This window comes from Camponotus vicinus, unplaced genomic scaffold (assembly GCF_025532165.1).
Source record: "Camponotus vicinus isolate PSW18456_S1 unplaced genomic scaffold, iyCamVici1.0 SCAF_1, whole genome shotgun sequence".
Classification (NCBI taxonomy): domain Eukaryota; kingdom Metazoa; phylum Arthropoda; class Insecta; order Hymenoptera; family Formicidae; genus Camponotus; species Camponotus vicinus.
The window spans coordinates 34,171,033-34,198,417 of record NW_028141945.1 but is presented as its reverse complement, the minus strand read 5'-3'; the positions used below and the strand labels follow the sequence as shown (position 1 = coordinate 34,198,417).

Genomic DNA, 27,385 nt, shown 5'->3' with positions numbered 1-27,385 from the left:
AGCGCGATTCAATAGACCTACGATCTTCTACAGTACTGATTAGGAAAGGAAAAAAATTAGAGGATAGAAAAATCAGTCGATCAGTCGATTGCATCAATGAAAAAAGTATTGCAACCGCATGAATGTAACTTTACGGAAGATCTATTGATACAATTCTTTCTTTTCATATGTAAATTTGTAGAAATCAAATTAAGTTAGTAACATATTAACCCATATAAATTATAGGCGCAAACATTTTTATCTTTCTGAAAAAATAAATTTTATTTATGCAATTCCGACGAAAAAGTCTGTTCTAGAACATTTTTATCAAAATGCAGTTACAACATTTTTTAATGATCAAAGTCGACAGTGAGGGATTATTAATGAATCCACTGTGCGCCATATCGATAACAATTCGTTTCATTATTATAGGCTATAAGGCTTTATCTCGTTACAATGAGCATAAGTATAAAATAATTTTACATGTCGCCATATGAAAAAAGGCAACGATAGCATGATGTAGGACGGTTTTCGACTCATAGTTACCCTGCTTATAATAAGAGATTCGGTTCTACAATAGATTCGCGTCTTTCCGCACTTTGGGCCGAGAATAGAATATTCGTATGAACGATTAAAAGATTGGAAAAAATTTAAATAAGTTTAAATTTTAATGCATAAACATGCGAAAATAATTTCTATATTTGTAACAATTCATGGAATTATTACAATTGATATAAAAACTATTTTTCACATCAATAGGAAACAAAACTCGTCAAAATTATATCAGTCCCTTTAAACGAATCTAGTACATGTAAGCGTAATAATCGTGTCTATAACAGAATATCATCGAACAAACGTCAATTAATCTATTGAAGAAAATATTTCAGAATCTTGCAGTATATCCTTACCATCTCGTACACTTTTAATATACAAGCACTTTGCATTTGTAAATAGCTGCTCAAATATTTGTTCCAAAACGTGTGACGAATCGACGAAACGAATCAATTGCGCCTATTGTCTCGACGCTGTCATGTATATAAGCTCGCCCGTTTCCTTTTTGTACCTGCAGTATATTACATTGTAATAACGCTGATACGCGCATAGCGTTATTATAACGTAATATAAATATCCGTCCCATGTAAAAACGAGAAAATATGTTTACAATTTTATAACAAGAGTATATAAATAAGACTAGATTTATCGTTAGACGATTCGCTTAGAAAAATATGACGTGGCGACGGTATCGATGCAAGTCTCTGATTTTCATCCGATACCACCCCAAATGCATCGCAGTTCGATATTAGTCTAAACACGAATTATCTCCGCGTATCTCCGATCCCATATAGATATGGCGAGCACAAAATTTCACTCTTTGGTTAACCCGTTCTCTATCGCGGACATATGCGGGTATAATTTAGACCGGAATATATATACATACACATAGTCCAGTCTCTCTCATCTTTGGCACAAAGCTGAAATCCAGTTTGTTTCCCTATCTTCGTGACGCGCATCATGACACGATACTCTGTTGATTAAATTTTACTTTCATCATGTACAAATAATGTGTATATATGTATGCGATATCTTCACTTTATATTATTATGCACGCGGATATTTATTTAACTTTCGAATTTTAAATATACTATTATATAATAACACATATACGATTGAAAGTTCACTTTCAAATCATTTTAAATTCAAATTCAAAAAAGTGATTATCAAAATTCTCATAATTTTTTCACTTTTTGACTTTTAATACATAATTTCCATCTTTCAGTATTAAAAAAAAAATGCAATATATATTATAAAGTAATTTATAGATCCATAAATCTGAAGAATATTTTAATAATAATAATTTTCCTTTTCAAAAATATAGATTTAGAAAGCAATTAGGGAGGATCTTTAATTTTACGATTATATATGTAACTAAAAAAAAAACAGATTTCCACAAAGTAAAGAAACAAAAAGAAAAAGAGATTCAACGATAAAAGAGTAACGTACGTCGTACCATGTCATGACTTCCGTTCATCAGCTGACACGTCGCGAATGTCAAATCTCACGTGAGGGGCAAAGTCTGAGGATCCTCCACAAAGTTATTTGGCACTTCCAATAGATTGCCACGAGGAAGCGGAGAATGAACGAGAGCGGCGTCCCCCTCGACGTCAAGATCGGTCGCATCGCCGTTTATCGCGGTGGCACCGCTGCCGTTGCCGGTCAGTTCGCGCACATTACCGGGCAAATAGTCTTTCCAGCTTCTAAACAGATATCTGGTGAATTTCCTGAGCTGCCGGAATTTGCAGTACGTGGCACCCTCCGCGGACTCTAGTTGCTGTGTTTGAATGAGAAAGCCCTTCTCTTTGAAGGTCTGCTCCAGCTTCTCGCGCTGCAGGGACTTCCTAGTTTTTCTCTTTCGTCGTCCGTCGTCCTGGCCGATGGGGTTTCTCTGGCATGTAATCGGGGATTGGATTCTCTCGCCGGCGGCGCTGAGGAAAGCTCCGGCGGCGGAAGTCGTCCCGGACTGGCTCGCCGGCTGTTGAAGGGCTTCTCTAGGAAAGAACTCGTAACCGCGCATACTCTTGTCACCTGTGCCACTGTAATAGCGGAAATTGCCGCCCGAATCCACGGAGAGACTCTTCTTTTCCTGCAGACTAGGCTTGGCGCCGCCGGTGAATTTGAACTTGCATATACTCACTTCCGTCGCCGGATTGTTGTTGTTTTCCGTCGGTATCGGTGGTATAAATATGGCGGAACGCTTTCGCTTAGTCGGCTGATTCTGCGGCTGATTTAGAGGAGCGTTCCTCTTCGGTCTAGGTGACGGTGGTGCAGCGATCGGCGTCGGCGTCGGCGTCGGCGTCGCCTGAGACACAGGCAGCGCAGACACTTGAGGTATGCTTTTCGTCTCCATCATCGAATATATCGACTTGGGCACGATTTTCTGCTCCCTCGGCGGTTGATCCGTCGGCCGCGGCGAGCACTTGTCACCTTGAGCAACCTTCTGATAATACAGCAATTGAGACTGCAGGGCCATCGGATGGATGAATACGCCGGTGTTCGGCCAATACACGAAGCCAGAGTTATGGCCGATCATCGGATCGATCACGTTATTATTATGATTGACGAGACTGTTGTTTGAACGATGGACCATCGAGTCCGAGTAGTTGATCGGTTCCGATAAAAAAGCGCTTCCAAGACATTCCACTTCTTCGCCGTCACTGGATGTCTCGCTCTTCATCTGACCGGATTCATAAACGTTCCCATGCTTCCGCAGTAGTCGAATCTTCAACTGATTGAGATCTCTGATGCAGAGATTCAACGGTTCATCCTGCTCCCGCGCGCTCTCAGAGAGCGCGACAAAACTCCGTCTAGTCTCCTGTGTCAGCCGCTTCTCCAACAGACTACTTATTCTGTTTTGCACATCCGTCTTCTGAAAAGGCAGATGTGGCGATACGCGGTCCTGAGAATCCTGTTTGTCCCGAGGCGACAGTCTTCTTTCCTCGTGACCGGGCGTACCCGGCAGTATAGTGCCATAATTCTTGTAAATTAAATGGCAGATATCAGCCTTCTTCGGCTTTCGGCCGCGTCTAGGCTTGCTATTATCGAGGGTGATCTCGCCCATGTAGGGAAGATCGGAATACTTCATTGGCGGTCTGCTAGACGTCTGCGATTGCTGAGCATGATGATTGGGATATGGTGCGTTGGAGTAGGCCTGCGAGGACGCGGACGTGATAACGGATCTCCTGGTACTGGTGACTTGATTGTCATGGCCAGGAGTCGAATTCTGAGGTACATTCGCGACGTGTGGACAGAGCTCCTGCTGCATCGCCGCGATCCGTTGTAACCAGCCGTGGGTGTCGGCGATAGGACTTGGAGTGGACGTCGAGCTCGTCGGCGCCGGGCTTGGTGCCGCCGGTTCGATGACGGTTCGCGGCGGCGACGAACTCAGGTTTTCCTGAGCCAACGAAGCCTCGTAGTGATCCAAGTATTCCGGCGGAAGCGCCTGATGATGAAACTTGAGCTTCCATCGCGATTTTCTGCGACCACGGCTACAACATTAAAATATATAAGTTTTATAGTTTAATTTAATATATTCATACATAGGGGTGTAAATCGCCATGTATTCTTGTTTATTTAAAAGTGATTTTTTATTTCAATATTAATTAAAAAAAATTAGAGAAGAAAATATTTTTCAACGAGAAAATTATTTATTAAAGTCGGAAAAATATTTTTGAGAGTTACTTTGGGTAATAGTCCCACCGAGGGCAACATTATATTTTAATATCACATAGAAGGAAACCATATTTAAATCAACGCTCACAGCAGCTTATATCGTTTCTTCATTAACGCCAGTGACTGCATTCCGGACCACACCTTAATACACGGCGCTTTATGCAGAGAACGTATTCGATTACGTTTCCTCTGCTCTTGCCGCTCTGCTCGGGCCGTTTAATGAAATTCAATAATAACGGTGATCTCTCTCGCCGGCGCGTCTCGTTGACGTATATCCGCGAATCCTTTTTCCGCGCGTTCGCGCGCGTCTCTTTAGAAGACTTGCTCGAACCAGTTTCCTGGCGCCTGTCTTTCTTGCGAACGACGCCAGCGATGATCGTTTAAAGCACTTTCCTGGCTACAAGAGCGGCCGGTTCTACGTTAAAGACGTCGTTAGTGACATGGCGAAGGAAAGATACGAGATAGTCGTTGCCGCGGATCGCGCTACGTGACAATGTAAGCCGTCGCGAGACACGTTTCCCCAACGCAATGTGAAATTTGTCTAGAAGGGTGGAAATATTTCATCTGTTGCATATATATATGCAAACGTAATATTTAATTCAATGTATTAATTTTAGGATGATTGAAAGCAAATTTTATATTATTGATATCAAGCGTGATTATTTTATCTTACTACTAGTTTAATTATACTGATAAAATATTGTGTAAAAATTGTATTGAGAAAAATAAATCACCTGGATCGTCCTCGGTTGTTAGCATCTGGAACTAGCGTTGGATTGTCCTCCAGTCCTTGAATTTGATGATGGCCAACTTGCTTGTCCACCGAACCCGCGACGTTGATCGCATCCACTTGCGGACTATCAAAATCAGAAGAGATTCTCGTTCACGACGTGCTTAAATTGTTATTTTACATTAAATTATTGTCATCAAATTATTCTTAATTTTCCGCGAAAAAAGGTGTGAAACGTCAACAAGATTGTAATATACGACTTAAAAACAGGAAAACAATACAAAAAAATATCCTCTAATATCCTCTAATATATGTCGTGTATTACTTATTTAGCATGTAATTTGTCATCTGGAGAGTTAAAACCGATCGATATATATGCGACGTATGTCATGCCAGACACGAAAAGAGATTCATAACTCACCTCAACGTGCTCGCATCGCGACTTCGCTCTTCCTCCTCCTGAGGCTCTTGCTTAACGGCCATGTGGATCACGGGTGGTAACGGACAACGTAAATGCGACGAGTGATGCAAATGATGCTGCAGACCAACGTCGTCGGTCAGACTACTATCTATGCCAACAGACTGTGCACGCGGCACGACTTCCTCAGTCTGCATAGTGCCCCCTGAAAATTCAAACAAGCGAATCGCTATTAGAGTTTATCCCATTTCGCACGAGTACATATAGAATTCTTCTTTAGATTTAAAACGAGAGAGTCCCACACGAAAATAATTTGCTCATGTATACTTTGGCAAATAGCTTCCAAAACATACTTCCCGATTTCAAGTATACTTGGACGTTCAATTTCAAAAGTTTGTTTTAAATGTCAGAATTTCTAAAACACTGAATCGGCTTCAATTTTCGAGGACGAGATAGCGTATATGTTGATGTAGCTTATATTGTAAAGTGAATGTAAAAAAATCTTCCTCTCTTCAACGTCTTCTGCATCTCATACATATGCAAGTATTTTCAATAGCGAGATCATAGCTGAGAAATTGTATGCGCTGACGAAAGAAAAAAATGATTCGTTATAGATTGACTTGAAGCGACATTTCCAAACCGAGTGCTCGACTTCATTAATTATTAATGAAGTCGTAATGTGCTCTCTTAATTTTGACAGAACGAAAAACGGGGTCGGAAGTAGCCGCCGTGCGAACAGCTTCCACTTTCTTATTTCGGCATGCGAGAACCACGCGAAAGGTTGTGCGTAGGCCGGCGTCGAAGCCGGAGATCGTTGCCGGTGTGCGAGCGGATTGCGGAATATTCATAACCACTGTATTAATGAGCGTTGGATTAATGCCGCGGCGAATTGCGTGTTGCATAGATTTGACGGGCGTGAGAAATGGCGTAGAGGCTAAACAAATGCTTCACGTAGAAATGGATAAACGATAAAACGCACGATATGGCCGTCGTTGCACCATCGAGAGCGAATCGCGTAGGCGACCGTGTGTTCGTCCAAGGCTTCGAAATCGCACAACAGCAAAGCCGCGAACGCTTACGCGAGAAAGATCCGCTTTGGAACCGCTTCTCGTGAAACAGCTCGTCTCATTCGACACCTGTTGCATCCCGTTGAGTAATTCATTATCAAATTCTGAAACTCTCTGTTCATATAATATAATAATTTGTACGATCATAATTGTAACTCGCATTAATTCGTAACATTTCGCAAACATTCGCGATATCATATGCGCAGGATATTTCTAAGATTCTCATACGACTACTTATAATTGTTACACATCATTTGATTTATATATAAAAAAGACAGTCTATATATTATATAAAAAAATCTTAAATATTAAATTAAAAAATATATTTGTTGTATCTATCATCTGTTATTAAATAATACATATATATAAAGAATTGTTTAAATTCTATATAATATGTAAAAATTATTTTTCTATATATTTTTTATATATCAATATAATGAATATACAGCAGTTTTTTATTCACATATAATATTTATAATAATTCAATAATAATATTTATGAGAAATAAAAAAAAGAGAAAGAGAAATATGATATATTTTATATTTTAGCGTATAATATAAATGCTAAAAGTTTCTCATACATTTTTTTTCAAATATTGCAAATGCTTCACAAATATTATATAATGTTAATAACACGATATGAAAATTCGCGTAATCAAGGGTCAACGAAACAAAGACATGATTAATTGGCACGCCAAAAGACGTAGGGAAACAATGCGTAAGAAATTAAAAGAGAGAAAGAGGAAAACGCAGAGAAGACGAAGAAGTGTATTATACATACGACTTCGCAGCACATCGTCGGATAAAAATATTCCCGCGCACAAATAGAAGCGGACACACACTCCGGTACTGCCCACCCAACACCCGCAATTTCTGAACCATATTTGGTCTTAATCGATCAGGTTTCATGTCTCACGATTATACATTTTTATATATTACAATTTATTTCAAAATAAGATTTCAATACAAAGTTAAACTATATGTCTCGAATCAATTAAAAATATTATTTCATATTCGCATAAAAATAAATGTGTCAATTCGATTGCATTTTAAAATAATGTCACGAAAGTATTTTTTAGTGAAAATCTAGATCCATCATTTAAATATGACTTATAAGAGATCGAGAAAGAAAATATTTTTTCACATCCAGGCCAACGCAAGTAATAATTACATGGTCGAATTGTGACTAGAAATTAAATAATCATAATAAGTAATGTAAAGATTTACATCAAGAAAGACATCTATAGATCCGTAATTTTATTTTTAAAAATAAATATGATTTAAATATAGCAAAACTTTTAAAAAGTAAGGTTTCAAAATTTTAAAAAATTAACGTATTAAGCATAATTTCGAAAATTTAAGCTTTTTAAATTTTTAGATTTTAAATTAAGGAGAAAAGGAAGAAATAAATACATACATATATTATTTAAAGATCTAAATCTCTCCAAATTTTAAATCATAAAGACTTTATATAGTGTAAGTTGCAAAATTGTTAAAATACGAAAATTCTCTGAAATTTTTAAAATATCGCGACTTCAATCTTTAATAATTTTCAAAACGCAAAAAGTTTCGCAGAAATAAACGCCAAAAGGCGAGACTAGTGGAAGATATTAATATCGATATGTGCGGGAGGTGGCTCGTTTTCATTGAAGACCAGTTATAGAATGATGCAGGCGAACGCGTAACTACAATTTATTTTTTGGCTATTTTTAGCAGTTGGCGTACCGCCACTATTTTCGGTTCTCTCAAATTTCTCACTCCATATTTAGGATTATGGTTGATGGTATCGTGCCGTACTTTTGCTGTTATGATTGCTGAAGCGCATTCGTCGTACACGCTTACACATATAATCATACATAGCTTCGACTATATTATCCAGAATTAATTTAAAACATCGGTAAAAAGAAAATTTTCTTTTCGGAAAAATTTGTAAACATAAATCATACGTAAAAAATGTTCTGTCATATCCCGATTTACAACCTAATATATTCGTGATAAAAATGCAAAAATATTTGCAATGCTCTCTTAATCAAAATGATTATTATTCCTTTTCTTTCTTATCTTTCCAGTAGTATTGCGTCAAATTTTAGTATTCACACAGGTAACAAGTGGACGAATTGGAACGCATATTTGCTTCGCGGGAAAGCATGTGCTCTCGCGTTCTATTGGCAAAGGCGCAACTAGGTTAAAAACGGAAAGTCAGTCGTGATAGTCGAGAATGTGTCAAGGTGATGTAATGTCTGAAGAAAAATTCTTTGGAAAAAATTCTTTTCTCTGGAAAAAAATATACGAAGAAAGATAAATATGCTGAAATATTCTCGATCTCATCATTATTCAATTTTATAAGTTTATTGATTGCTCATACATAAACATGTCATATAAATCGACCTGCTTATATATTACAATGCATCGATGGATCGTGATCCACTGGCCTGATTATGATTTGCCGCTATAGATCCATAATTACATGTCAACATCCGTGCGAGCCGCGCGACGTAATGATAGTGTCCCACGTGGACAGCAGGGACCTATCGTGAAATTATTCGTAAAAGTTTTTTGATCGAAACGAATTTACTTCTCGTGCCTTTTCGCGATCGTAAGAAACGATCAAGGATTTTCCGAGATTTCACGAGCAAACGCAAAGACGATTTTTCAAGGTTGTAAGCTTCACTAAGTGATTAAAGAAAATCGTAATCACAAGACAAAAAATTCATCATTGTATATATATTGTTATCGAAAAATACAATGATTCGCTGTCGATTACCTGTGACGGGAAAGTTGCTTTCCGGCAACATGAACGTATCGTTCTCGGAGAGTCTTCTTTCTGAGAGAACCACGCGTTCGGCGATCGGCACCGCGCGTTGCGAGCGTCTTCTACTCCGATGCGATTTTCGCGCACGATCGATTCACCATCGAACCGAATGACACGACAATCATTGTCGAGCACAATCACAAGACTTCGATTAATTACTATCGCTCGATCGGCTCGTTCAATGCTTCGCGATCGCCCACGCGATCGATTCTACTCGCGTGGTTTCTTGGCAGACGTATCGAGAGATACTTCAAATGGAATCGAAGATAGAAAAAGAGGAGGAGGACGAGGAATGCCGAGCACGTGGATAAAATTCCTTCCAGATGAAGAGAGGAACTTGAAGAAACTTTGCGAGGAAAATGAGAAGTGGCGAGTAAATGAAGAGCGATGAGGGAGGGAGGGAAGAAATGGGACCGATAGAACGAAGCGAAGCGTTTTGAGACACTTTTGGCACTGTTACGAGCGAGAGTAAAGTGGACAAGAGCGACAACTCCAAGAGCGACGTCTACACCTCCGTCGAGGGAACCGGAGGAAACGTCGGCGACGACAACGACGACGAAGAAGACGACAACGACCAGCCCTCCACAAGAGGAGCAAGCGGAGGCGCGGGCGTGTATATTCTCGATTTGGGCGGATGGAAATCTGAGATTGCTCCATATTGGGCTGTGAGTCGCGGCTACGGAGGTGCTCTGTAATAGCAGAGCTCGACTTCTTCCCTCTCTTTTTCGCCAATTCTATCTTTCTCTCTCTTCGTTCTCGCTTCGACGAGCGCACATATGTTTGTATGCGCATACATATACGTGTCTCTAGCTTTTTCATTCTATTTTCTCTTTCTTTCTCTCTCTCTGTTTCTCTCTTCCCTCTCTCGATCTACCACAGTTCTCTGTATATGATGCGACCAACGAGGGTATATTTAACCCCGCGAACCACCAACGAGGAATCGAGCCGCGCGCGCAAGCCACTTCTCGTACTTGGTCCTCCTCTTCTTCTTCTTCTTCTTCGACGCTCGTTACATCCCGCGACTACTTGCGAAACGAGTTAAACCTCTTTCACTGTTTCGTAGATTTATTTTTCCCTTTGATTAATGGATTTAAGAAATTATGATACAAAAGAGGAAGCAATCCAACCAATTGTTCCATCCAATGAAAAGCTCTTTATTCGACATGTTTTGGCTGACGAATTTTTTCAAAACTCAATTATATTAAATTTCATTTAAATTAAGAGAAGTGATGCTAAATCTAAGATTCGCTATAATTTTACTCTTATAAAGTAACGAACCTATTAATAAGATATACTAAAAATTACTAATTACTATAATATAAAAGAACGTTACGCATTCCACGGAATACACTGTCCTCTTGATTTCTGAAAAAAAAAACTTGAAATAAACAACTCCATTAACCGACTCGAATCCGAGAGGAATCGTTCCAAGGGATTTTGCGATATCAATCGAATCTCATACGTGTGCGTGCATTCTGGACCTCTAACAGAGCCTCGGGCAGAGTTGAGTACATCGAATGCACCAACATCCACGTAACCGGCCGCACACCAACGAACCGCAATAAGTACGCTAACGAAGAGACAGCGTAATCCGGCATAACGCGCTATCTCTGGAGTTAATGAGCCTTGAAGGCTGCTCCGTCGGAGAAGGAGACTTCAGGTTTCCCACAGTGGCCTACCGGATGACGCGCAATGCCGAAGCCGAGTCCATCTCGGCGTAATGTACGCAATTTATCGCTCGCCCGCGTTACACAAAGTGGCGAACGTACATATCGGTTGGATCGTGTATAAATGCACGCTGCATATATAAATACGCGTCTTCGTGCATTTCCACTTAACGCGATTCGAAAAAAATAGATCGCCGTCCAGAGATTGACAGCGCGCAGCAAAACACCTGGAAAGATATGGGCTGAACTAATAAGATTATTTAAAAAATTTACTAAAAAGTTGTTACGAAACTATTCGGTACTTTCCCGAAACTGTTTATACTTCTCTCTCTCCTTATCGTTTTACATCTTCAAAAACTATATCGAAAAAAATTATAATTATTCCGGAAAATAAACGAAAATAAATAAATAGAATATCTCGATTTTCTCATAATTAAAATTAAATGACATATGTCTTGATTAATTTGAAATAGAGTAGAGAAGAAGAATTTTGAATGTGAGGTAGTTTCGAATATCAATACAAATTTTTAAAAAAACTGTGTGAGAAGAGCTATACATCATAAATGAAAAATGATACGCTATACTTGTAATAATAATTTTTATTTGAAAAATAACAATTTTATGTAATCGAAGGAAAAATATTATTCCAAGAACTCTCTGTCTTTCCATCAATTTTCTTAGAATACCTTCCTCTTTCCATTGTTGCATTTATTTAACGATAGCCAAGAAATGATCATCATTTACTTACAATGTTACATTATTCGAAGAATCAAATATATTATTGAAAATGTCACATATTACCGTACTGTAAAAATGACATGGTGTCAGTGAGCGAATGCGGTCCTATCGCCAGGGATATAAAACGCCATTCTACGAACGTGCTGGATTAAAACGCAGAGCTGGCAGAATGCGAAGTTGAAAGTAGTTGTTGACATATCGTTGCCAGGTATTGGAACACGTCGGGCAAGTAGGCGGGTTGGTTTAACCTATACGGGATATAATATGCGCCTCCGCAAGAGGCGGACGCGCCAGAGACGGCAGTCGCGTAAAATATCAACGCATCGTCTACCGCAAAGAGAATAGCGTGGCATAATGGGCACGATATGTTCATCGTCGGTACCGACCAGCCGACTATTTGTTACTTAGAACTTCACATTTGTATACCGTTTTTTAATGATCAACAATGCAAATGTCAGTCACGCGACCTAGATACGCCTCAGACATGCCGTATTCCTGAACGTTCCGGGAGCGGAAGTACGCCTCGACGACGCTGATGAAACTGCGCGTGTGGGTGACAATTTTAGCGTTGACGATTAGTTACCATAGACATCGATATCGGGGATAAGCTTCACCGGTTCTCGATAGACCGTAACGAATGCGAAAAACATTCTCGTCGAACGATGGTGCAAGCATGAAGAAAACACGTTTGTATATCTCGGGAATAAATAACGAAAGAGGCTTAGTTCTTATCGTATGTCCTACGATTAATATTAATGAGATGATAAAATGAACAATATTCTTGATCGAGAGAGCTAATTTATTATCAGCGATTTAACAAATTTGAGGAAAGAAGTGTCGGAGTCAATGGCAATTTGATCGAACACTCGAAGCTCGAATGTCCCACGATAATGACTTTCCCAATTTATCCCGAACTTCGTGCACGCGAGTTGGAAATTCATCTTTAAATAATCACCGTCGTTAACATCGTTGCTTTTATAGGGTCGTTAATCACTGTCGTTGCCCATAGTAGGCGATAAATAATTATAAAATATGCAATTTGCTCTCGCAGCATAATGCGAGAACACTGACATATGTGAGAGCCCTCGACGGAGCGTACACACGTTGCTCGCTTTCGAAATGTGACGCGAAGTAAATGTGATTCAGCTAAAAACTTAGGACTTAGTGCAGTCTTCGTGGTATCTGGAGAAGAGAAAACGAGAAAGATTTCTCAAGGCGATGATGGGCCACCTTACAGCTAGTCCAATTGAATCGCCCACGCGGTAAAAATCTGAAAGGAATATATAAGACTACCCACTAATATCGTTAAATTGCCCGGTGCGCCTTTTCCCTTTACGAATTATTCAATTATACATCTCTCTTAATTTGGCAATGACGCAACTCATAAGCACCTCTGTAGGCGTTTTTCATCGAGAAAGGAATAGCGCGTTAAGCCCATTCCCGAACATCTTTTGCTCGTTGCTGCCTCTTACATTGATTAAAAACGAATGTAGAATCGTATATGTATGTAGTATAGGGAATTATATATAAATAAATATATAATTCTATATTTAATATTTCTATATTTAATATTTCTATATTTAATATTTCTATATTTAATGTGTCTATAAAATGATAAATGATAATGTGTCTATAAAAAAATGATTTAATGTGTCTATAAAATGATAAATGATAGTATTGAAAATTATGGCATCAACACGGAAACATTACCTGTGATTTAATAATTGTTGTTAGACTGCATATTATGTATAGTTTCCAAGAAAGATAATATTCTTTCATTTTCTAAAAAATCAAAAATAAAATAAAACATTGTTATACGTTATTAATTATCATATTTCTATACTTATATTGTAAAATGATTCTGAGACATTCTGCATAAATTGAAATTTTCTATAACATCCTCAGCAATTGCATTTTGTTATACCATTTATATGCAGCATGTGCATATGAGTAAAAGAAATTCTCTCTCAGCGAGATGCTATGCAACTGCAAGCATATATAATGGAGAGCATGGCGCCTTTCACTATATACATTTTTTTAATTTTGCAAATCTTGAAAACGAACAAAAAAAAAAAAATTTCTAATTAAAAGCGAATCGACGCCCCGATAACAATCTCGCCCGAAGAGATAGCTGCAAGAAACGATTCGGTAAACACGAGTTGAACTTTGATTGGTCGATCGATAGCCGACCAGTTGTAAAATTGATGCGAAAACGACTAGCGTGCTTTAGAGAACGAATGGAGAACGTTCGCCCGCTATTCCGTACCCTTTCTTCTATCGCCATCGCTACAGCATCCGTCAATCGTGATTGGCAGTGCACGTTACCACTAAGAGATGTGGACATTCTATCTTATTACGCAATGTTATCTATCTAGATAATTAAATTCGTAGCTGAAGAACGCTCGACAGAAGAAAATGTCCTACGTTGTACGCCATATAAATTGAATAAAGAGATTCACTTGAAAAAAATTTTAATTGATCAATATATTTAAATTCAAATGCTGAGTCTTATCAATGGATATCGCGAAAAAATAAGTAAAAATTATTATAAATGTTATATATATATATAAAATATCAAGCATGCTAAAAATAACGTATCTGTTCTAAAAAAATTCACTAAAAAATCACAGAAATCTCTTACTAAAATTAATATTTATAATTATATATGCATATATATTTCCATGTGCACATTATTTATTAATTTTCCATATAATATGTAAAACACTATAGCTTCTTTCATATAATATCTATGTATATATCATTCTATAAATAAATCCTCTGCTCGTTGTTATTTCGTAATGCAATTTAATCATGTGCATCTACGATTTAATCGCTCCCATGATTGCACTCGCAAGTAATGTATCGTGATCGTGATTGGCAGTTGTACCGATGTGAAAATTCTCCCACTCGGTGATGAAGCTCTCCTCCCCTTCATTTTCTCACGTGCGTGACGATTCCCCTTCTTCCTCCTTTACACCGATCTGCACCGATCGCGATCGACATCGCGATCACAAAACCCTCCTCCAATTGCCATATTCGTTAATTCGAGAAAATATGGCTGTCTGGATCGTTAGCCGATTCGATCATGGCTACCGCACTGCAATGACTGACTGATAAATGACAGCGATATCGATCGATCATCCTATCGGTATTTAATTAATTCTCTCAAATGGACAAAAGATCTCTTGATGAAGCACGCGTTTGATAAAAATATCCTTCCCTTCTCGATCATCGCTAAAGTCATTAGTTCGATTATTACTATTATAGTAGCTGCATATCGTATCGGCCAACTGACGCGTAACAAATTACAGGCAAGCGCGCGCGCTAGATTTTATATTTAGGATGGTACCATAGGATGTAACTCTAGAACTACTGAATTAGGCTAGAACGAAAATATCTTGCACCCACGCCGATGACGCTCTCTCTCTCTCTTTTTCTCTCTCCAGGGTCTCCGTGTTTTATATATTTATTTATTGCCAAGTTTTTTCTCTTATTCGCGCCTCAACGTTTGCACTCGTGGTGGAAACGTTACATAAGAGAATCCAAATTCAAATCGCGTGTTTGCAAGACTTCGATGAAAAGTATATACAATTTGGCTCGTCTTGTCATCATATCATAAATAATTACAAAAACAATCTAAGCTCAGATCGTTTTTACGGAACGCAAACCTCTAAATTCGTTCGAATATAAAAAGAGAGAGAGAGATTAATGACTTGCCAACGTAATTACGAATTCCATGTCCCGGTAAGACGCCTGAACGATAAGCAAATAAGCTCGGCACTCTTAATTAAAAATGATGAAGCGGGGGCTTAAAGACAAGCGCACGGATAAGCGTGCACCGATGTCATCGATCATCGGATCTGTAAACGACTTTCGACGCTCTCGCCGTATCTCATTATTTTGTACCCGAAGCGAGACGAGCTGACTCGGGAAGAACAGTCGCAATTAGCGACGATATTGCAGACAAGAAGAGAGAATCGGCCCGTATGTCATTAATCAAAACAAGAGGCAGAAACAATCTGGACGGATAACCGTCGCGAGCACTTACCAAATTATTAACCGAATTATTATCAATCAATCGCGTCGCTTGCGCAAAACCGCGCATCAATTAACGCATCGCGGGCGGATATGACGGTACCGACGATCGCCGGGATTGATAAAGTAATTGTTACGATCATACGATCGGGCTTTTTTCCTGCGCGAAACCGTCGTTAAATCGGCCGAAATGACGTTTACGTAATATAACGGGGCGAGTCGACTTACGTTCTCTCTCGATGAGACATTGGGAAAGATACGTATCCCTCTCCTGATTTCCGATTCGACCAACTGATTTTTTTTCTCTCGCGATGACTAATGAATCGATGTAACGTGCTCGCCCACCCGCAGTCGATACACCGTCGTTCGATTTTTCAAGTCACATTGTGAAGATATCGAGTAACATACATACTTTTCGATCTTATACGTATTTTCAAGTGTCCCCTCCTCTCCTCCGTAAAGTTTATTTTGGTTGAATCATTATTCCGATTAAAAGGTATCGATTTATATGAAGCGCGTCTATTTAAAATATTCTGCTGATACATTTATATGTATCGCGCTATATATATATTTCGAAATTATAAGGTTTAATTAAGACATATTGCATCGGAGATATCAGTTTCCAGGATTTATGTAAAACATAGATAGTATTCTTGACCGCTATAAAATGAGTTTCATCGTGCATATTAATCCAATGATATAAAGTTACATGTCGAGTGCTCGCATTCCACTTGGCTCAAAGTTTTCCATGGAACTGTCGGATATGATGAAATCGCAAGGCGTTGTCTCACGCCAATGTGCGAACTTGCTTATTCTATTTCCAAGTTGACCACACCTGTTTTTAGCTTTATTTTCGGGAGCTTCGAGCTGAAGAACGTATATTCCAACTACGTAGAGATGTAACGAGATGCCGTTGCGTTCACAAAGCGAAAAATCAATCTATATTCCTGGACAAAATTAACGCATAATTTTTTTCACTTTTTCTTTTAAAGCTGATATTTAAATTTTAATGAAAAATTTTAAAGAAAAAGTGAAAAAAAATTATGCGTTAATTTTGTCCAGGAGTATATTATTTTCCGATTCAAAAAAATTATTAATTCAGACGATTAAAATACTAAAAAAGAAAAGAACGAGAAAGAGAGAGAAAGAGTATACAAAATATATACATGAAAAATATATTTTTTTTCAAAGGCGCCACTTTTTTGAATAAAATTGTTTTGTTGATTTAAAGTCATATATATATAAAATATATTATACAATATATTTCTAATTAATGAGATTGTGATGAGGCAATAACAGTTTCTTTCATCGATCCCGTTGCTTTATTTTTTTCGATATATTCCAGATTTTGTCGGATATATATTTTGATGTTATTAATTCGAAAATTCGCGTCAGAGATTTGAAAAAAAATTACTTATATCACATTTTGCACATAACTCCTTTTATATTATTTATTTATATATATTTCTATTTATATATTAATTATATAATTAATGTAATTTTCTATACGATTTCTATAATTTTTTATACATTTTTTTATACATTGAAATATTTTCTGAATTTTATTGTTATACACTGCCTCATTTGCAAGCTCATTTTCGATACTCACCGTCTTCGACAGATTACAGAGCGCTAGTGGCGGGATTACACTTGGACAGTGGAGAAGAACGAATTGATACGAGTGGTCGAGCCTGTTGCTAGTCCATATACGGATCAGAGTGCTAAAATGAATTACCCGAGCCGATACGAGACCCGCCTTCAAAGACACTGGATGAACTGGTCCCATTGAAAGGAAGCCATTTCTCGTTCTGCCTCGCTCTGGTCTCTTGTTTTTTTTTACGCGTTCATTCATCACAGACGTTAGGTGAAGCCGAATACTCTTTCTTTGTTTCTCTTTCTTGCTCTCTTTAAGAGATTTTGTAATTAAAACGTATTAAAACATTGCTAATTTAATCCTATATTAAAAAATTAAAGCATTAGATTATCCAGAAAGTTTACGCCACAAGAGATTCTTAATAAGTAACATTATAACATATCTTAATATAAAATATAACGCACGACTTGTTGTATAAACATAATGAAAACGTATCGTTTTTAAAAGGAACAGTAACAAACAGATTGGAATATGAATTACCATCATTAAAAGAAATAACGATTCGCAACAATTTTTTTTTGCTCCACTTAAGTCACATCCGATGGCTTTCTCTTCTTTATGTTAAATTTAAACGGGCATTTAATTTCCTCTCCCACGATTTCTTAATTTCGCGCCAACATGTCGATATGTATCTTTCTCTTAATCTTCTCCGGTTATCTCGAAATAAGTTACTTTTCTGACTGAACAAGCAAATCTGAACAGTGAAATATAGCACAATTTTTCTTATCTGCGATGCAACACTCGCGACTTTTTATCTCTTAGATTTATGATCAATGTAAGTCTCGATCGATTGGACATCCGGTTAAACAAACGATCGAGCGATCTCCCGATCGGTTTCGAGAATTTTATAAACGGGATTTATTTAAGTCCGAACATTACTTTCCATCTTGAGAGGAACGCGAAGTGAGGAAGAGAGAAAGAGGAGGGAGAAAATGAATCATAAACCATAGATTGCGCTGATTTCCTGTACCGCATGATCGAGAAATCGACGCGGCAAATCGCCCATAATTCCACCCACGTGTCTATGTCGCACGAGCTATTCATCAAACCGATCCGGTACTTACGTCTCGTTCAACGACCAGTCGCGGTTGAGATAAACGTAGAAGACGAGCCGATATGAATACTTGCGTTATATGTGCCGGCGTATATAAGCGGCCCTTACTCCTTATAAAGATGCGCCTTCAGCGAAGAGTAACGATCGAACGGACGGATCGAGATTCGATATAAAGTCGAGCCTGCGATCGCGAGTATTTATGCTCTACGTTTCGCGCGGTATATCTTGGCTATCGCGCAAGAAGAAAGACCACAATGATCTTTTCTGCCGTATCGATCGCCGCCCGACTTAATGGAGAGCGCAATTTACACGGAATTCTAAACGATGCAAGAAAAAAAGATATAGAAAAATAATTAAAAACTAGAGAAGACTAGAGTATTAAGACTAAAATATTAAGTTAGTATTATAGAACTTTTAAAACATTCTCTTAAAATATTTTATCTATCTCATAAAATATAAAAAATATATATTTTTTTAAATAATAAATAATAAATAATAAATTTAAAAATAAATTTAAAAATAAATTACAAAATAAATATTTAAAAAATTTTAATAGAATTGTTAAATAGAATTGTTATCGAATAGAGAAGAAATGTCAAATATTTATTTCTTTATAAAATACGGATGGAAGAGAATGAAACGCGATCAATGGCGCAGCTGATTGCGAGTTACGATAGATCGTGGACCAATTATCCGATCGTGTCGAACCTTTTTAAAGACCGGCCCATTGTTCTCGCCGAATACATCGTAAGACGGGATAGGATAAAGTCGGAGAGGTACGCGCCGCGCGGTCACGTGAATGAAGCTCCCATTCATGCGAGCTCCCTTCAGCTTACGCCTCGCCACCGATGTCCGAGCGACAAGGGACTATGCGCGCACGCACTCACGCACACGATGCACGTTATCGTGTCGTTCAGTACCGCCGCACACGTGATCACCATTGTCGATCGTCGCGAGGATGCGGACGCTACCGCGTATTATTCTCCGTCTTTTTTGCGCCGCTCGTCACGTCGATCGGCCGCGATACTAGACACGCGTATTTCCAGGAATTGCGCGCACGCGACTGCTCTCATTCATCCGCTTCGTGAATTCAAAAGTGCGTCAAGCCACTTGTTCATTATGAATTAGGATAAGCTGTGTTGCATATAAGTATCTCGATAAATTTTTCTAGAAAGGTTTTCGGAATAAAAGTTTTAACTTAATTTTAGCTTTCTTTTCTCTTTCTCTTTTATTCCCGAGACGTCCACAAATTAAAATAAAAAATGCAATTAATTTCGAATATTATGCAATGTATAGATATATATATTTCGTAAATGCTTCGAAAACATCTTATTTTAAAAATTATATTTGAAAGTATATAACTTATATCATTTTTTGATGTACTCAAAACAATTACATTGTGTTTAAATATTTGTGCGATTTCGCATGTTAAAGTATTTACATGCTATATCTAAATAACATCGATATATCATTAATGATGAATCTTAAAATTTTCTCAAAGTAAGAAACTATATGCTATTAATATCAATATGTATACTGTATTATTATGACACAATTATAATATAATATACAATTTTATAATATATAATTCCTCCCCAAAAAATATAATGAAGTTAACGATTAACCAGAAAAAAAACAATCATTGATGATGAATCTTTTATTATAATTCTATCACGCGTGATAGATTTAAGATCGTCAAAGAATCTCAAGTATTCAAAAAAAAGTTAGGAATGAAAGTATTAAACATTTAAACCGGGAACGATAAAAATATTCATTCGCAGGAAGAATAACGCTAGCGAAGCGATGTCGTTGCAAATGAAATTATCGTGCTTTGCTATGTTTCTCCCATCACAAGTTTACTATTATTAGATATTATTATATGTCAAAAATAATTTTTAATTATATTATGTAAAAAATATCTGTATGTACCAGATATAAATCATAACAATCGATAAAAAATTAAAATTCTATGAAACTTATTTTTTAAAAACAAACCAATTTACTACTGTTTACTGACGTATGATTCTGTAAGATAATTTTTTTTAGCAGTTAGAGGTAATTTTAATATAATTTATAAAATATAATCGCGCAAATATAAAATCGCGTTACGATAAAAACACGACAAACTCGTTATGCGACCAACACCCTTATATCTCGAAATGCGCAGCTTATGATTCGCGGCTTAATTAAGTACGCACTTTGTACGTGCTTGCCTTGGTGTTAAAGTTCATAAATTAACAGGTTCACGCGCATGATTGCACGAGCAATCACGGGAGATAGAGTCTGATATATCAGTGCCAATTATCCCACAGCTGTTTCTCTGTCTTGCTTTTGAAACACTGCACTTTCTAAAACGATCAATATTCCACTGTCCGTCCATGAGAATCATGCGATTTATGGATTATTCCGTGCACATTACATCGCGCAAATTGCACTGATCACTCCTTCTCATTAGCTCATACTTATTTGCGGAATGCCTAAATTGATTGCAAAGATAATTCGATGTAAAGTTGCACACGCCTCCAAAATAGAAGGCGAATAGAAGACAAAGATTATGAATTTCTCGTTTATAAAATTCACATTTTTTATTATTATTTTATCGCAAAAATAAAAAGAGATTATTTGTGTAATTTCTGAATTTTCTATATAATAGTTGAGAAAGTTCATGTAATTTTAGATATGTATTATGTAAAGTTTTTAGGAATTAATAATTAATATGCGTAGCACTTATTAAGAATATGTATCCGATCGATTACAATGCAAAAATATCACGAGCATCTTAAACTTTATTAATATACCTTTTCTTCGCAATGCACCAAAAATATATATTTAAATAATAATAAATTAAAATATAAATATATATATCATATTAAAATTTTTAATACATATATTTTTCAAATATATTAAATTATCTGACGCTATGCATGTGATATCTTTATTGCAGAATATTCTTATAGTGCAATGTACGCATAATATATAGTGATTTTCCGTCATTCAGGTATTTTCGTTCATTACGAAGCTACATCAAATAATACTTTAAGCCTCGTTACACCGGCATCCACTTGTCATTTTGATCGTCGTAAATCTCCTGGCGTTGCGATATCGTGGTGTTTGTACTTATATAATCTTTAGGGGACCATCTACGCGTCGTAGGACGGAATCGAGACCGGCAATCAGCGCGCATCGGCTTAAACAGCCTCGTTGCTTTTTCAGATATTTACGCACGCGTGCGCCAGACCATAATCAATTCTCATTTATGCGCACGCTTCAGAGTATATTCGAGGGATCACCGTTTTAAGAAAGTTATCATAAATTATTCTGGATCTCGAATGTGTCCTATATGTGCCGTAAGTCGTAAGTTTTCCCTTCCACAAATGAATCATGTTTTCGAGAAACATAGAGCGACAAATGAAGATGCAACGATAATCGGCCACCCACGCGTTGAAATTAAAATATATTCACGTTAAATTATGAAAGAATCGCACGTATATATAAAATTGCGCTATTAAACTGCTACGTCAAGAGAAAGGATACTCGATATCTGTCTTGAATCATATTTTAATAATCTTGAATTATGTTAAAAATTGAAAATGAATTAAGAGCGTGCATTGAAAATTTGGACAAATGAGAATAAAACGGGTAAATATTGTGAAATTATAAACTGAAGAAAAACTTCTCATAGAGATTAATTGCATTTTTTCGCATCTTTAATAGCTATACATATTGATTGCGACTCTTTAGCACAGGATGGAAAAGATGAGATATTTATAGAAAAAATTCGAAGAATGTTTTAATGTTTTGCAAAGTGCTAATAATCTATAAGACAACAAAATCTTAGAAATTATGATAAATAAAAATTGAAGAAAAGAAAATAGAACATTATACGAAACATTATAAGACATTAATCGCAACTGTAGGTCGCATTGTACGACTCACATCAGATTGAATCCTTCAATCCTACAATCTTCAATTTTTAATGCGATCTTAATCTCAATCTTTAATTGTATAGTCGAACCTTACAATCATCACCATATACGCACGTACATACATGTGCAAGTTCGAGTCATATCGGATGTGCGCATAATGACAACAATGTGCATTGACATTAAAAAAAAGAAGCGCACGATTTCGCCGGGGCACCATTTCTCCCCTACTCGTAATGACTTCATCCGCGATTCCAAGGACTTTGCCGCGAGGAAGAAGCAAAAACCAGGTAGTAATCGCGGAGAGGAATGCGCGGTAAGGTCGAAATAATAGTCGGCGCGTCGCTGAAGACGACAAGACCGGTGATGGTGCACGTTTAATGCGAATGTAACGTATGTAACTGCAGAGAGCCGACCGATACTCCGGCGCAAGGCGCAAGTGAATTCTCTCTCGAGGAGACGAACGCGCGCGTTAAGAGATTATGCTAATGCCCCACGGTCGAGAGATCGCTATCCCCGATACTTAACCCAAAGACCTCATCGTCGAGTCCGAGACTGCAGTCCCGCGGCGCGAGTGGCGCGCGTTAAATTCCTGCGGGTTATTTCTGCGCGGTTATGAGCTCTCCGTCCGCGGATGTTACGAAGGCCCCGGCGATTAATTGCGCCGTAGCGCGAGCGCGAGTTTCCATTTTCGAAGTGAATAAGCCCGATCTTGACCTTCCCTACTCGTCTCCACGATTATTCCTTTGTTAGAGGCTGGAGACTGTCGTCATTAGGGCGAATGTATGTGCACGAGATAATCTATACATTGTGCATAGTGATAAAAATCATTCAGAATTTTTCCATTGAGAACGCATCTTCCGTTCTTCTTTCATTCTTAATACAAAAAAATGCAATAAATATTGCTGTCAAATATTGCTGTAAAATACATCGAATATATCTTTAAATGATTATATATTTATACTAACAATAAGCTATATATATCGACGTCAATTTCCGATAATTTCAATCATTTGCGATGCTTAATAATTTTGCTTTTAATTTTATCTTTGCCAAAAAAATAATAATCGGAAAAGAATATCAATGTTATAATTTTCTGACTAGACTTGATTTCTCTCTTTGAGTAAATTTATAATTTGAACAATCATAAGATTTCTCCAACCCTAGAATTCGAATTTTTATTACTTAAATAGAAAGATATTAATTTTATTTTATTTTATTTTAAAATAAAATAATTATATAAGTAATTATAAATAATAATAACTATAAATCATTTAAAATATTACTTTTTCTAACAAATTAATAAAAAAAATAATAAGGAATATGAGAGATATCTATCACCTTCAATTATATCGAATTTTCTCAACCAATTACAGATTAATTACAAAGATACTTAGAAAATTGAAAACTCGAAGATACGTGCTATGATTCTTTATTAACATTTTTCCTCGTTCTTTTAACTCCTCGAATTTGCAGATTTTTCGATATTTTTCGAAACGTCGTGATATATTACCAACAATAAATTTGCCAGTGTGGTCGATCTAACTTACGTCTTTTATTTTATTTACTGGCGACATTGAAGAATTTAACATTATTTCGATATTTTTGTTTCGCATTTTCTCACACCTCAATTCAACGATTAATGAACAGCGCTCTCGCATTAATTGGAGGGTCGCCAATTTTTCGCGACCCAAACTGTTTTTGCATAGCATCGGATTAATCGCGACAAACGACGCACAAACCCGCTGATCATAATGATCTTTTCCAAGGATCGTAAATAACGACGGCCATTCTCATTCCGTTCGCGGTTATGAGAGTACGAGCCAGAAATATGCGCCGGTCGATACTTACGCGTCCATTGTGCGTATTAGTCTTGATGACATAATAACGTCTGCAGGCTCGATCGAATTCTTGCTCGCGATAATGACAAATGTCTTCATCGCTAGCTTATGAAACGATCGATATCCACATATTTCGCGCGCTTTTTAGATACAGCAAAGTATGTAATTCAAAATTTACACGCCAATTTATTTATCTCTTTTTCTTTTTAATAATGTCTTGAAATAATTGAGTTATTTATTATCGTTAGATAGTAATTTGTAGTAGTATATTTTTAGAGATTAATTAAAATTAATTCAAAATTAAAATATACTATATTTTTAGAGATTAATATATATTATGATATAATAATTATAATATATATGTATATGAGATTAATACACATGTATATATGCTATCGTGCAACGAATAATAATTTGAAAAGTAACCTGTCCCAAGTAAAGTGAATTTAGGAGAGAGACGCGTTTCTTTCGGCGTTTACGCGACACACGATGCCGGATACGATCGAATTTCACGGAACACGTCGCACAATCGAGATATGACTCACAATCAGTGATTTCAACGACTCGCTTCACCGAGTTAATATGCAAAGCGAGGGAATTAATATCTCCTTATGTAGAATATTGCGATTCTTGCAAAACAATCTTCCATTTAATCACGTTGATAAGTATTAAAGTAGGAAGAGTAATTGTTGTCGGAGAGTAATGATAATAGGAAGAATAATTATAATAAATCTGATAATAGATCGCTCACCATCGGGTGGGAATCCATAACGAGCCTCGTCAAGGTGTCGCCCGTCTGCGAATGGAGGCCGCTTCCTCCGTATCTCGCTATTCCCGAGCTGATCGGCTGACGGCGCGTGCACTCTTTCCAAGGATGCTACGCTCGGTCCATCCGACGCCTCGAGCACGATGTGTCGCGCTCGATCGCGTGTCGTTCACCCTCTTCGGTAGGTGTCAATATACTCGGAATTCGATAGAGCGCGTCGTCCGAGAATCATGCACACTTTGCACTTTCGCGCGACACTTGTCTCCGTTTTCCTCCAAATGATATCCCCTCGAGGACGACGAGATCTCACTGCGACGCGGGGAGCGCGCGTATTTTTAAAAACGCGCTCAAGCACGACGAATCTCGACGAGGCGCGACAGGCTCGCGGGCGCCTCTTTTCGAAAACGCGCTCGATCGCGGGATAAAGACCGCGGCCGGATATACGCGGGGAGGAGAGAGAGAATGGGTGTATTTCCGATTCGGAGATGCCAAGATCTCTCGACGCGACGACGTATCTCGATGCGCGTGCCAGAGCGAGAGGAGAACGCAGGTTAAACGCGCGGCCGATCCGTCGCGCGAGCGCGTTTCGAGCAGACTACTCGTGCGCCTCCGCCGACGCTCGGGGATACTCGGTCGCGTCGCGCCGCGTCTCGTTCGGTCCAGTGCGCGGGCGGATGCGGCCGACCGCAAATCGGGGAGAGATGAGTTTTCGTCGAAGGAGCCGAGTCCAGCGCGTACGAGACGATCGATGTCGATCTCTTTATTCTTACGCTATCCTTTTGCAACTTGTTATAATATGTGCACACGCGAAATTTTTGGCGCTCGCTTATCACATATATAATTGTCCACATTTATCATATAATAAAATAATTGAAAACTTCTCTATGCTCGTAGTATTTTTTTTTCTTCTTTTGTGCGAGTGCGATTTATGTTTTATAAATTAAATTTATATCTCTCTTCATTCTACATGTGTATATTCTTTTATATTCACATGGTCTGCTAAACATGAACACATTTTTCGCGAATTATATAAGTAATACGCTTAGTAATAAAAATAATACATTTAATAATACACTTAGTAATAAGATAATAATAACTGCTTAATAATAAGATAATAATAAGCTTAATAATAAGATAATAATAACGCTTTGAATGAACATAGCTTTATAATGTATACATTTTTTTTAAATTCGGGTTTAGATATTTCGTTCGGGGAGAACTAACTCTTCAAATAAATCGAAAGAATTATATACTTTGTTCGGTTTGTAAGAACTGTTACTAAGATATAAGCTGCAGCACATTTTACGCAACTTTTTGCGGGCTATTAGCGGCCGTTGCATTCGTCCGGTTCTCCGGACGCGTTTCGCAAAGCTGTCCGATAATGAGTCAATCGGCGTGCCGCTGGTCGTCGTCGGTTATCCGTGGATCGTTCAATACGCAGCATAAATCAGCAAAGCCGCAATTATATCATTCGTATGTAGCAACAACGCATAACAGCCACCGCTTATATTGTGGCTTCCTAACACACAACCTACTTTCGATTCACAGATAATATAGTCAAATGTATGATTGATTGCAACAGAATTATTATGCACCGCGCCCAGTCCAGTTGTCAAACTGTTTCACCTGTCTAATCTCATTCTCCTTCCCTGAGACATTAAAGATTTCTCGTAAAGAGATCTCTTGTAAAGAATCATTCGATATGAGCAATAATCAGAGCAGGAGAATTAATTATGTTTTATACAAACTATAAATAAACTGTTTGTTTACAGAAAAAAAAGATAACATATTGTCAAATTTTATTAATTATCATACGAGAGAAAGATTTGTAAAAAATTCTAATTACATATGCTAGAAATAATTTTGTTGAATCCTGATAATCAATAATTTTCTTTAAACCACTTCATAGAAAATTAATTTTCATTCTAAACTAAAATAGAACGATATCGTTACAACAAACTATGTTTGCAAGAGATATATTTTTAGCAAAATCCCTGTAAAATTTCTGGTTAAATTTTTTGTGAGAGAGAGTCTCTCTTAATTTATTTCAGAAATTCTATATATTTTATCTCTATAATATTTGCATTCATTTCTTCTTTCACTCTCGCTCTTCCCATATACATATATATATGTCAAATCTGTATAAAATTAAAATAACTTTCCGCAGAACGATAATCTTCGTTTTTTATTACGAATTGCCGATTACAGAGAAATCTGCGGAGCATTTCCGGACACATTAATGTCGGTCGGAGACCGACGCGTAATTATGTAAACCGGATAGTGTCCAGCAGTCACGGTTTACGATAGTGAAACTCGTCGATCGCTTACGACGAAACGATCGACTTAAGATAGAATAAGTGCGGAGTGCAATTCCGTTCGAGGAGGAAATGCGCCCACGTAGTCGCACCAAAGAAGGCCACAAGTTGAAGCTACAATTTTGTCCCGTCTGCGGAATCTTAGAACGCTCAGTTTGCA

At 37.5% G+C, this 27,385-nt stretch overlaps 1 protein-coding gene across 7 annotated transcripts; it reads right to left on the bottom strand.

The window, feature by feature from the left end:
- Nucleotides 1–383: 383 nt before the first annotated feature.
- Nucleotides 384–25,474, bottom strand: LOC145962918 (uncharacterized). 7 transcript variants are annotated; one of them, XR_014436033.1, is made up of 5 exons: nucleotides 9,185–9,802; nucleotides 5,358–5,559; nucleotides 4,941–5,063; nucleotides 1,981–4,022; nucleotides 384–1,504 (listed from the first exon to the last, which is right to left on the bottom strand). XR_014436033.1 is itself a non-coding variant. In XM_083084414.1 (5 exons), the coding sequence occupies exons 1-4, from the start codon at nucleotides 9,213–9,215 to the stop codon at nucleotides 2,036–2,038; spliced, it is 2,343 nt and encodes a 780-aa protein (XP_082940540.1). In that variant the 5' UTR covers nucleotides 9,216–9,802; the 3' UTR covers nucleotides 384–1,504; nucleotides 1,988–2,035. The 7 variants fall into 7 exon arrangements, 6 of the variants coding, with proteins under 6 accessions (XP_082940540.1, XP_082940552.1, XP_082940531.1 ...); XM_083084414.1 differs by having other exon boundaries at nucleotides 1,988–4,022; XM_083084426.1 differs by lacking the exon at nucleotides 9,185–9,802 and adding an exon at nucleotides 24,896–25,474 and having other exon boundaries at nucleotides 384–4,022.
- Between the last annotated feature and the right edge of the window lie 1,911 nt (nucleotides 25,475–27,385).